Genomic DNA, 13715 nt, shown 5'->3' with positions numbered 1-13715 from the left:
GAATTTATTTTCACCATTTTCAGCCGTAACTTGCAACCCCAATATACTTATATTTTTATTATTACTTTTAATTCATCTCTTGTTTTTCGAGATAAGTTCTAATTTGGGTTTGTCTAATCTCTCTTTGTGTAAATTGGGCCTTGTCTAATCTCTCCTCACGAGAGTTTATCTTTGTTTGAATTTTTTTGTTGTTCACCATGTTCGAGATTATAACGATTTTGATGGTGTTGATTAAGCTATAAGGGTTTGTATAATGATGCATTTGTGATCGAGAGCTCAAAATAATGATAGAGTATATATATTACAATATGTGTATATAACTTCAAAAAACCGTTTATTAAAATACGTTTAGTTGCATATCAGAGATGGCATTAAAATACAATCTGATGGGTACTCGAACTATTTCGATCTTAATGAATTTTCCAAAATTTGATATTTCGAATTAAATTTATATTTCTTACACTAACCAATTTGAATTTGAATATTAGACATTTCAATCCAAAATTCAATCTAAAATCTAAAATTCAAACCAATCCTGATTCTAGCGCGAAACCCAGAAAAAATTCCAATATATATACAATATAATATTTTTAGTTTAATTATATTTAATATTATTTATAATATACACGTGTTTATGTGTATATTCTTGCTAGCTTATAATTCGTGCAATGTACGGGCGGTTATAATATTTGCTATTTTATCGTATATATTTTAACTAAAACCAATATTATTGTGAGAATAAAATTATGATAAAATAATATGATTAAATAATTTTTTTATTTTACAGGTGATAAATTCTTAATAGTTAATTTCGTCAATTGGCTAATTAAAAATTAGGTCAAACATATATGTTTTACTGAGAATGTTAAAATACGTTTTTTTTTCATGTTATAATTTAAGGAGATCTATAAAATCAGATATAAATCAATTAATCAATCTTTTAATATTTCGCTATTGATAATTAATAATATAGTATGTAACATATTAAGTTAAAAAAGACGCGTAAAATCAAATACCGACCCACCATACTAACTTAAATGTTTTGGTTTAATAGATAATAAAATATATATTATAACATGTTATTAATTAAGGAGGTTTGTGGGTAGAATACCAACCGGCTCACCGAACTCGACTGAACTACCGACTAATTGAACGTTTCATGTTTCGGGTTTAACAGTATAATAGTATATTATATATTTATAATATTACTTTTAAAGTGAGTCAATTAGTGTATTTAAAAATAATTTAATGTATTTTAGTTGAAAAATATCACAGGTTATTTATTAAATTATATATAATAATATTATATTTTTATATATGTAGCTCCTATTAATTGTAGAGGATCCGTTTTTTAGTTAGGAAATATAAAAAAGATAATGTTTTTAGTTAAAAAGATAATTACTATGTTTCTCGATGTTATTTTAAATGATGGAGTTTTTTTAGTTAGAACATATAAAAAAGGGTAATTAAAAAGAATAATTGGTATATGAATAGGCCCATATTTTGGCCCAGGCACTTACTGACCAAACTTTGAATGTTTCGGTTTTAATAGTATAGTATAGATGCGTATATATTTCTTAAGGTTTGATTTTAGTTTTTGGTATAGTCAAATAGGTCTTAAATTTGTTTTATGTTTTGATTTATTTATATTTTTTAATGTTTCAGTTTTAATAATATAGTATTTTTTAAGGCTTGATTTTAGTTTTGATATAGTCAAATAGGTTTTATATTTGTTTTATGTTTTGATTTGTTTATATTTTGTTTGAAACCCACCAATTTTGTTTAAAGACCGCTTATTATAAAAGTCTGTATAAAAACCCGCGTACTGACCGACCAAACTTTTAATGTTTCGGTTTTAATAGTATAGTATAGATGTCATCGTGCCTTTTCAGTTATTAAGTTATTTAAAAAATTAAGGTTATGTACAATGAAAATTTGTATTTAGAAAATTAATAATGACGGTTTAGGATTTTCTTGGTGTGTATTAACATGTTAATATTTAAATTTTATTTTTTTAAAAATATTATTTTCAAAATACGTGTTATGATATGAATTTATTTCAGAATGATACGTTTTATTTTAATAAAATTATTAGTATAATAAGCAAAATCAATCAAACGTTATTAACTACTCCATCTGTCCATCTCATTTTTTTACACTTTTTTTTCATTGCTCGACACGCATTTTAAACCTCATATAAAACATAGTTTTATAAATTTCTTTTCAAGTTTTTCTTTTTTGTATAAAAGTTTAGATACTAAATTTTTATTCTCAAGATTTTTTTTTAAATAATTTATCAAACTATATTTTATGAAAGTATTAGAATGTGTGCCGAGTCTCATCTTAATGTAAACAATTGAGAGGGACGGTTTAGAAAATATATTTGGAGACATTTATTGAGTAACAACATTTTCCATCCATTTAACATGAAAATAACACGAAACGTCAACAACCAAACACTGCTTTATCACCGAAATCAAGGCAGTGGGTCCAGTTTGCCAGCGAGATGCAAAGAGTGTTTATATGGATATATTAAAACGAATTTTCTATCGTGTGTCCATGGGTACACAATAGTCACTAACTCCCATGAGAATAATAGTTTTTGATTGGTGGATAGATAATACTGGCCCCTGCATTTACACCTCACCAATCAAATGAAACCATTTCTACGAGAGTTTGTGCTTATTGTGTGCCCTTGGGCACACGTTAGAAAGACCGATATTAAAATAAGAGTATATTCTTTAGATTATTACTAGCACTATTTTATACACACTCTCTGTGCTCTCTTGTTTATAACTCCAAATCAAATCTCAAATCTAAGCTCCCGAGGAAGAAGAGAAAATGGGTTTGCAGGTAATATATCAGTCTTGTTTATTTTTTTATAACTCTTTGATTTATTTCATCTATACCCATCTGATTTTTTCGTTATTTTCTGATGTTTTTTGGCCTAATTTTGTGTGTTTATAGCTCTTGAATCTTTTGATTGTTGTTGTGTGTATAGAATGATCTTATTGTGTGTGATCTTTGTCAAGATCTGTGTGATTGTGGATGCTTAAATTGATTTTCTTGAAGTTCCTTTGATTTTTTTCAAGATTTATCTTTGAACGAGATCACTATGTTTTCTTGTTGCTGTTTGGAGATCTGTTTGTGATTTTAAATTTCTAAACTTTTTATGTATGTATGATCAATTAACGTTTTTGGGCATTTTATATGTCTGCTATTTGATGTTTGTGATAATCTTGGTTATATATTTTGATCTTGAGTGTAAGTCTATTCCTGTTCTTGTAAATCTATATACTAGGTTGTTTATATGTCTGCTGCAGGACAGATTTGTGAGCTTTCGAGAATAAGAACAAACTGATAACGTTATTCACGCGCACAACCTTAAGGATCCTCAGTGTTAATATATGCATTTACGACAAATTACTTGACTAATGTCGATAGCAATGTTAGGGAAGTTGCGTGGTGAACTAACGTGACGTTAGTCGTAGTAATGTTATTTTGGAATCGGCAAAGAAAAAGAAAACCAAGTTTCCTAGTGTCGATAGTGCTATTACTTGGTTGTGGCTGAAGAAAGCTGTAGTGATGCTTTAGTAATTTTTGTATGTGTAGTTTATTTAATTAGTTGATTTGTATTTGTTACAGAGGGTTTTTAACGTTTCTTTGGTGCTTGGCCGGTGTCTTTTGTTCATTGTTCCCTTTATGACATTGCCGAGTTAGATCAAACTTGCTTTTGTGTACTTTATTCGTTTAATAAATATGCAATCATTGCTGTCTTGTCATAGTCTTTCATCTTTATGGCTGCAGGAAGACTTTGAGCAGTATGCTGAGAAAGCTAAAACTCTTCCAGAGAGCACTACAAATGAAAACAAGCTTATATTGTATGGATTGTACAAGCAAAGCACAGTTGGACCTGTGAACACAAGTTAGTAGTTATTTACAAAAACAGATATTTCAGAGTGTTTTTTGTGGGAGCTCCATCTTGTATCTTATCTGTTATATTTGTATCCAATCTGCAGGCCGTCCGGGCATGTTTAACATGAAGGACAGGGCAAAGTGGGATGCATGGAAAGCCGTTGAAGGTATTACACAATTAGCTGTCTGAAGTGTTCAAGATAACGTAGTGGTTGCATTTTGATAATTATGATATAATCTATAAGTTTAACGATCGGTTGAATCAGCCATATCATAACATTTCAAGTTATGATATGTGATATGAAATAACAAGTACATAATGGTAAAGTTGTTCTCGACTAATATATTAGAAGACCTAGGTAGATTATTTGACGGATCATAGACTGCTCAGATGCAGTGTAGCTTGTAAAACATTGGCTAATCACATCTAATACTTGTGTTTGTGATTGCTAATTGTGATTTTACGTTATGTGTGACAGGAAAGTCCAAGGAGGAGGCAATGGGTGATTACATCACCAAGGTGAAGCAATTGTTGGAAGCTGCCGCTTAATCGTAATTATGTGCTTGATGGATTATGACGACTTGTTTTCTGGATTATAACAAGTCAGTCAGATGTTATTCCCTGTATTTTATGCTATCAGACTCCTTTGGTTCAGGATTTTAAGTTTATATATTGAAACTATCTCCGCAAATGACTTGAATTAATCAAGTACTATGGTTATTATACATCAAGTACCATTGCTGTTTTCTGCCAACTAAATTTACATATTGACCTCACATAAACATACACAAATAGCTTGATAGTTCATAACAACGAGCTTTCATCTATGACGACTACTGATAACGATATCCTTTTCTCTCTAATTCTTTGCTAAAGCTTGCGGAGTGTTTCAGTAATGAGTGTCTGTCTCTCCTGTTACCGTTTGTATCCAGTCTGCCATGCCACAGTAACTGAAAAACGAACAACGCAAGTGTAAACAGCAGGATCTGTCCTTCAAGGTTAGGGAGATAGATCCCGACAAAGTAGCACACAATGATGGGCATGATCAATTGTACCGAGTAAGAAACACCACGAGGCAGTAGAACCTGAATCAAGGACATTGCGGCAATGAAAGTTGCAGCATTGAATAACTGGAAGATGAAAAGATAGTAATGTGAGCTTGCAGCTATAAACTGGTTGTCGAATATAGTGGGAAGGGTGATCACAGCTTGATATGCATTCGTCGCTATTAGCACAGCAACCACCAGTATACCATTTTTATCTGCCAAGGAAATTATGCGGTGGTTTGAGAAGATCCATCTTTTGTACCATGGAAATCCCTTCTTTAATGACTTTACTAGTGATGAGTTGTTGTTTGTATCGCAGAAAACTGTTTCATTGTCATATGATTTTGTCTGAACCCACCAACGCGCTATTTTCAGCTTCCTGTCCTTCTGCAACATGGTCCGGGCTTGGGCATCCATGGTGTCTAGAGCCTGCAATCCTCTTGAATTCCTCGCGTATAGGTCTGTCTTGGGAATCAACATCTTCACCATCTATTAGCAATGTGCGTCATAGAAGTAAAACATAAGAGGCATATAAGGCTTACCAAGATCATAAGCTCTGATACTATGTTAAGTGACCAGTTCTCCTAAAACCTCGAGGTGTTGGGAGGAGGGCTTACTAGGATCATATATTATTCTAACACAATATAATTAGTTTTTTGATCAAGTTACCAGAAGATGATTCACTTACCTGGATATAATTTCTGGAGGCTGCAATATGCAGAATAGTATTGCTTTCTTCATCAGTCCACCCCATAACAAATACAGAATCTAACAATTTCAACCACTCCAGCATAACCTTAACAGTATCGATTTTATTGTTCTTAACAGCAATATGCAGTGCAGTCTCTTTTCTGACATTAACATCCAGGATTGATTCCGGACAAGCCAACAACAATTCAACCATCAGCTCAACATTTCCTTCCTGATCCGCCACAAAATGCAACGGAGTATTGCATTCTTTCCCTTGCACTCTCACTAGTTCTCTGTCAACGTTTATCATACGAATCACAAGATCACCATGACCACTCTGCAAAGCGGTGTGGATGGGGGCAAACCCGTCTGGATTCAGCTTCCGACTAAAAGATGGCTTAAGCCTCATCATTTCAATTGCAAAACGAACGTTCCCTGCCATTGCAGCTACATGCAAAGGCGTCTCAACAAATGGCGATTCGTCCACACGGTCCAGCATACATGGATCCTGCCGAATCAAATCATACAACAAATCAATATTTCCTATCCTAGCAACCTCATTCAACCTTTCCTCCATGACCCTTCTCAAAAATGTTTGCAGAGAATACTTATAATTAGTCATCAGATAACAATTTATTTATTTCTATGCTAGCAGGCTAAGGCGGCAAGAAATCTCATTATTTTTCGCTTAATTTTTATGATAATAGACTGACAATAATTAATCTTACTCTTGCCTGGACAAACCAGTTCAGACCATGTATACATATCTTGGTTAAACAAATCTAGCGACCCTATATTGTAATGAAGATATTATCAACAACAGAACTATCAAACTCTTTTATATATTACTGTCATACTCTTATCATAAAAAAATTGAAAATAATAGTCAAGACTATCTCATTCAGCAGGAAACTTACGCGAAATATTTACCGGGTCGATTTGTGCTAGAAAAAAATAATCTGAATAATAAAGATGATTTAAGAAAACACAGTGAAGAGAAACAATTATGTTTGTTTGGGAAGGATTGAACATTCAAGCTTCATGAACATTATAGTCAAAGGGTTTCTGCACAAGGAGATATTGAGCCTGTTTGGGTGATCTTCGAGCGGTGGGGTTAAAGTCAGCTTCAAGTTTTTTTTCCCTTACAATTTGAGTATCTGTTCTAAGATATTTTCGAGACTCGAGGTGAGCAAAAGTCGAACCTAGGACCTGGGCCGACCTGGGCCAATAGAGGATAAACCTTTAACCAGTCAGGCTATCCAATCGTGCTCAAGTCTGCTAGTCATTCATGACAATTAGCTATAGATCATATTATTATTTTTTAGAAAAATTAACATACTAATAATTTTTTAACAGTGATTTTTTTTTTTTTTTTGGTGGTGGTGGGGGGGGGGGGGGGGGGGGGGGGGGGTTTCTTAAGAACATTTTCCTTCAATTTTAAAAATGTTAGGAGAAGATCCAAACAAACATCCTGAATAAAACAATAGAGACTTCTAACCACCCAGAGAACACATAACCAGCTACGATGATGAAATTAGGAAGAGATAGTTAAGGTACGACATTATATGATCTGCTAGACATTAGTATTTCCTTGTACTTGGGACATGTCTGTCTACGAGATAATACACCAAATGGCATTTAAAAGTGGTTCCTTAAACTCTAATATCAAAAGCTAGCACCTTAAAACAACTTCATATGCAGGCTGTCGAAGTTATCGAGTTCCAGGGCAATATCATCACTTATACCTGTGCAAATGGGTAACAAGAAGGGAAAAAAGTAAGTTCTCAATAGAAGAACAAACCATGTGTAAGAATTTTTTAACTTATGGAGCAACACATAATAGTTCTGCTATTTATGCAGGCAAGAGAAGTAAGAAACAAGAACATGGTCAAACAGATTTTATCAACTCTACCGATGTTTTACCTATACTTGTACATTTTCCGTACCAAAAAATTTACATCATCTAAAGCACAAAGGTTCTATATGAAATATGTGCCAGATTTTTAGAATAAAAGCAGCAGTAAAGTATATCTGCAATAGAATTGTAAGAAGAGACATTAACACAAGTCCTTAAAATATTTCTGTTGTTTTTCTTATACGCAGAACAAGTAACAGCAGCTCAGTCAAAAAACCAAACTCTCTCCTGTGTTTACCCAACTACTTGCTAACCCCAATTCAGTAAAGCCAAAAGATCATATGAAATCAAAATCACGGGTCAAGTCATATCCATCCCAAGATAAAGAGCATCCATTGCGTATATTCCTTATACTCTGACTAATGTATATCAGTATATTCTATATACCCTGACTCTACCCAAACTGCTCTTCCCCATCCTTATCTCAGTGTCGCATGGTTTATGGGTAAGCCTATGGAACCACAATCCAGTTCCCTCGTTCCAGAACACGATTCTTCTTCAACCCACATAACCAGGGATCACACTCCAGTTCGCTGACTTTGGCGATCCACCTTCAACTTGGAAGATAATAAGAAAGGAAGAAAGCTTGAAACTATCTTGATTGAAATAATTTTTAAGAACGTACATTAGTAGAAGAAATAAGAAAAGGAGTTGAGAAGATGATGCATATGAAAGAAAAGACACACGAGACACGCATTGATTACGAAAACAGATTAAGATCCCCTTATAAATACATCTTGAAGGTCGTCACTAATTTATAAGTAACCTTAAAATTTTTATTTTTTGATCAACTCACTTCTAAATTTTAGGGCAATATATATATATTAATTATAAAAATCATAACTAAAATGTATATGGTTTATTAAAACTTCACTAAAGAGGGAGGGTCATCATAGCCGATCCATTAAAACTAATGTGTTATGTACACGATCCCAGGACCGTACCATGTCCCCAAACGACCCGTGGATCATGCAACACTACCTTATCTTTCTGGTTCCCAAATTCTGTGCACAACTCAAATTTTAACTTTTTTGCACCCCGTTCTCGAAATTGGTGCTAAGTAACTATTAAGAGAAAGAACTATTGATGATTTTTAGCGAAGTATAAAATTTTACAGTGCTAATGGATTTTTCATATATTATCACATATATAGTTCTAATGTTTTCATATATAATATGTTCCCCAAAACCCAACTCCCATATGAACAATTGTATCTGCCGAATTCATATATCGCAGTAACCAGCATGCATACCCACATCCACATCCTTGCTTAAAATTTCTTCAAGTATATAGAAATGGGAATAAAGAATAAATCCCATTACCTTGTCATGTAGGGAGGAAGCGGATGGTATTTGCTACTGGGTCTTCCATAAATTCATACATATATCCATATTTATAAGTGACGGATAATAAAAAAACAAATCCAGATAAATGCATAGTAATACTTCCACACGTATAAATTATCATTTCTTGCAACATTTATTGTGCATAATATACAAGCATGTCACATCGTCCTTTGATAAAACGAGCTTCCTGTTCAGGTAAAATTCCTGTATTCTAATATATTTGTGATTTAATAAGGTTTTGATTCTGCACCTCCATGATGTAACCTGGGTTGGCTGTTAAAAGATTAAAAATACATTCATATATACTTATAATTACAATGTGCTCATTATGGCTGAGTGTTGCTGGGTTCCACTGAAGCTTAAGAGTTTGCAAATTACATGGAGAAACACAGAGTAGATCCTGATTTAGGTACTTATAAAATTTTAGTCAAAGTCTTACGACATCTCGGCATGATGAGTGGTGCAGGGGAGATAGATAAAAGAACTATAAAGCAAGGTTCAGCATTGCATACAACATTCTGATATGTGGGCTTTTCTAGGTAGACAGTGCTGATAAAGGTCTAAAGACACATAAAGGTCTAAAGAATTGATAAAGAAATTACAACATCTGTAATCCAAGAGTTCTTTATATGCTATGAAGTGCAAGTTATACAAAAAACAAATAGAACGGATCAAGAAATTTAAAGCAACATTAGCAAGTTAAGCTGCCAAAGGAATACGAGGATGATTCTGTTTTACCACAAGCTAATATTAATATGAAGTCTATTAGAAAATATTGAATTAGATGTTCAACACTATTGACAGATTTCCAGAATATAATCAGTCAAACAAATAGACAACTCTCTCTTGTTTTTCACAAACAACTCCATAACCACAATTCAATACAGTGATTTTCAAAGGTCAAACAGAAAAAGAGTGAGTGAGAAATTATAAACGATAAGATAACTTGGAAATAACGATAGCAAAGAATGTTGTACATGATACAAAAATATGGACTTCTCACAGATTTATTGTAATACTTCTTTTATATTGCCATTATCAACCAGGCCATATGCAAAATAGTAAATATAATCGTTATGGACTGAAGAATATAATCATTAATTAGTAGATGTAGATTTGTATCACTTACCAGCAGTAGACTGACAATTCCTCACTTTGCATATTTCAACAGTGATTTGCCTCCCTCGTACATGATCAGACTCTGTGGAAACGAGGTGTCTACAGTAGATGGAGCAAGGACTTCACGGGAAACATCTGGACCCCCGTGCTTACCATATCCATGATCTTTAGAAATCCTGCTCTTAAAATTAAAAGAGACTATGTGTGTTTCATCAGGACGCTCCGATCGGCATGACTCTACTATAAGAGTTCCAGTCTTTGTAATATTCAAAGGATGCCCATATTGTTTGAGTACAGCTGTAGCACGTAGAACCCAAGAGCCTACACCTTTTCGTTGCCTCCTCAACCATATAGGAAAAGAATACTTGGGAGGCACTAGATTGTAGCAATCTGGGTCCAAAGTACAAAGAGCGAGTGAACCTTCAAAACTCATGAGCTTAAACGGGGCAATAACTCCAAATAGACGGGGAACACGATTTGGCACGTTAAATTCCCCAAACAACTGCGTATCAAAATCATATGACATTATCCTCAACTCATTCCCCTTGAACTTATTAAACTCCTCAGTTCCGGGTTGTTTCATCTCTACCCAGTAGTAACTACCATCAACATAAGCCCCCATTTCATTAACAAGCCTCGGAACCCCAGAATCCCCCATCTTCTTCCACGTGTTCTTCCTCAAACTATAAACCTCAACCTTCGGAGCCACCTCTCCAAACTGCTTCCCCTTTCCATCCTGAACGTAAACAATCCTAATAACCTTATAATCATCCGTACCCTTGTCATACCCCATCCCGACCACATAATAACTCCTATCCCTATCATCCAAAAGCCTCTTAAAACAACTCGAAACAAGAACCCTGTGTCTCCTAACAAAAGGGTTCCACAAATACAACTCCCTAGAAGCATAATCTATATGCAAATCAGTTAACAAAAGCATTCCATCTACTTGCGCAATTAGCTTCAAACTGCCACTCTTGGTAACAAAGGGAATGTCGAATTTTTCGATAACTCGAGAAGTATCAGCAGAGATTAAAGAGCAGTAATTTTGGTGAGAGATAAAAGGGGGGATTATAAGCACAGCATTATCATCACAAAAGTTAACAGCTTTGCGAATTTGAGAGGAAATAAAAGATGGGTTGTTGATAAGAGAGTACCATGCTTTGTTCACTGAGCTTGATTTGATTAGGTCTTTCACAGACAGTCTTGAGAAGATTTCAGCGGTGGTTTCTTCAGGGAGATCATGAAACGTCGTCGTTGAGACTCCATTGTTGCTTACTGGGGCTACTGCAGCAATTGACATTTTGATTGCAGAGGAGAAATTGTGAAAAGGGTTTTGGAAACAATGAAAGCGGATTATTGTGAAGAGCTTTTTGTAGTGATTTTAAAACCAACGTAAAGAAAAGCCTGCAAACACATGGAAAGTGAACGTAAAAGTGAAGAGCCTTTTGCACTGATTTTAACCAATGTAAAGAAAAGCAAAGAAAAAAGTAACTACCACAAAAATGTCAAGCTGTAAAACTGGATAATTGTGATATTAATCTATCTGATATTAATCTGTATGCATGTTGATTCCGATCCGAAAATTCATATCCGTATTCGGATATAGTATTCAGATACGAATCCTATCCGAATCTGAATCTGATTTTAAATAGACTTTTATTTTTATATTAATAAAATTAAAAAAAATAGCAAAGATCAAAAAATGATTTTAAAAATTAAAGTTAATAAAGATGATTTATATCTATTCAAAAATTAATTTTTACTTATATTTCGATATAAATTTGTTATCTTTAAAATATTTAACTCAAAAAATATTTTGATATATGTCTATAATATCTTACATTTATATAAAATTTATATAAATATATTATTTTATGAATTTATATATAAATACACCCATTATAATAAACACACTATAAACTTATAGAATATTAAAATATATATATAACATATATATTATTTAACATATATATTTCATTTCGGATTCGGATATTATCGAATACAAATATGCCTATATCTGTGTCCGGAATTGTCGGATTCGGATGCGGTTAATATCTGATAGGTGACTGAATACATTCAAAAAATTCAAATAGGTCCGTCAACTCAAACTAATCATCAATCAACGGCTTTCGAATTGAACGAAATGATTAAATTAAGTTGATTTATTTGAGGTTTTTTGGACGTAGTCCGTTAAATTTGCAATGAGTGATGTGCTTCAGTTTTTTGGACACAGTTTGTCACATAGTTGATATTTAACCCTATAAAAATTCATATAAACATTTGCGTTGCAACATGTCTTACTTACAAAATTATTAATGTTTTATGTAAAACAGTCGGCAAACCTTATATGTAGCGACTAGATCGTTTTTTATCATTCATCCATGTCCAAAGTACTATTCAAAAAAGTTATTCGACTCTGATATTTTGATAAACATTAATACTGTAATCAAAGAATATGTGTAATGGATACACATCAAAAGAAACAAAACTACCACAATATTATCGATATACTAACATGCAAATACATGCCCAAAGTCATACATTTTACAAAGATTAAAAGAAAATCATTATAAGAACTGACTACAGCAGTGTGACTAGTGTCCGCCTGGACATCTCTTTTCGGACATAATTGAGGACACACTGATCAGTGATTTGTAGGTGATATTACTATATATCACCCTCAGTGCCATATGCAAGTCATTGTATCACCCCTTGTTCCAGATCAAGACCCAATAAACATTACTACGAAGTACTTTTGCCAATCAAAAAGGAAAAATCAAGAGGTTAAATCCAATACGACACATCAAATTAGTTACTCGGGAATATTAGGATATTCCATCCGAAATTTCTCAAGTAACTGATGTAATGTGATTTCTTGTCTGAACCTCTTCATTTCTCTTTGAAGATTTGTTACGGTACTTACAATAGTGTTATCGGACTCTTGATCTGGAACAAAGGATGATATACAATGATATTTACCCATGCATGAAATCTACCTACCCTGTCCATCTCTTTTGGAATTTGTAAGATACAATCCGCTTCAGCGAAATTGCATGGTAAAGAGCACCATAACACGCATACATATGATTAAATACAAGGGTATAAGAAGAATCTAGTGAAATTGGGAGGAAGTGTTTGGGGTTGTCTAGAGCTCATGTGATTTTTGATATATATAATACTAGCACATACACAAAATGATGTCAGATAAGAAGAGTCGAGTGAATCGGTCGCTAAAGAAGTGTCTAGAATTCAAGGGAAAAGGAAGTGTCTAGAGCTTTTGAGATTTTTGATATAAATATTAAATACAGTACTAGCACATGTAAAAAATGATGTCATCACATGAGAAGAGTTGAGTGAATCGGCCTCATAAAAGTATCTAGAATTTTATGGAAAAAGAAGGTTCTGGAGCTCTTGAGATTTTTGATATAAATACGGTACTAGCATATACACAAAATGATGTCACATAAGAAGAGAGTCGAGTTAATCGGGCCCTAAAGAAGTGTCTAGAAATCTCCAGTTTTGCATATAAAAACAATGATGCTCACACAGACATTTTCATGGCCGTCGGGAACCTTTATCTCCTGTAGACGCACACCGACAAATATTCCTAGATCTTATCGCCTCATAGATCTTATCGCCCCATAGATATTATCGCCTCATGAGTACAAGACTATACATCT

The 13715-nt window shown here is 33.5% G+C and overlaps 3 protein-coding genes across 3 annotated transcripts; 1 reads left to right on the top strand and 2 right to left on the bottom strand.

Annotated features, from left to right (window-relative positions):
- The first annotated feature begins 2700 nt into the window (after positions 1–2700).
- Positions 2701–4641, top strand: LOC108203019 (acyl-CoA-binding protein). The gene is made up of 4 exons (XM_017371703.2): positions 2701–2853; positions 3808–3925; positions 4020–4082; positions 4395–4641. The coding sequence occupies exons 1-4, from the start codon at positions 2842–2844 to the stop codon at positions 4463–4465; spliced, it is 264 nt and encodes an 87-aa protein (XP_017227192.1). The 5' UTR covers positions 2701–2841; the 3' UTR covers positions 4466–4641.
- Positions 4642–4742: 101 nt separating this feature from the next.
- On the bottom strand, positions 4743–6738 carry LOC108203016 (ankyrin repeat-containing protein BDA1). The gene is made up of 2 exons (XM_017371701.2): positions 5651–6738; positions 4743–5451 (listed from the first exon to the last, which is right to left on the bottom strand). The coding sequence occupies exons 1-2, from the start codon at positions 6272–6274 to the stop codon at positions 4750–4752; spliced, it is 1326 nt and encodes a 441-aa protein (XP_017227190.1). The 5' UTR covers positions 6275–6738; the 3' UTR covers positions 4743–4749.
- A 420-nt stretch (positions 6739–7158) lies between these two features.
- Positions 7159–11475, bottom strand: LOC108203017 (F-box protein CPR1-like). The gene is made up of 2 exons (XM_017371702.2): positions 10043–11475; positions 7159–7397 (listed from the first exon to the last, which is right to left on the bottom strand). Exon 1 carries the CDS (start codon positions 11333–11335, stop codon positions 10064–10066), a length of 1272 nt encoding a protein of 423 aa, XP_017227191.1. The 5' UTR covers positions 11336–11475; the 3' UTR covers positions 7159–7397; positions 10043–10063.
- Between the last annotated feature and the right edge of the window lie 2240 nt (positions 11476–13715).

Source organism: Daucus carota, chromosome 7, assembly GCF_001625215.2.
Source record: "Daucus carota subsp. sativus chromosome 7, DH1 v3.0, whole genome shotgun sequence".
NCBI lineage: Eukaryota > Viridiplantae > Streptophyta > Magnoliopsida > Apiales > Apiaceae > Daucus > Daucus carota.
The sequence above is the reverse complement of the archived record's forward strand: the minus strand, read 5'-3'. Positions and strand labels throughout refer to the sequence as shown.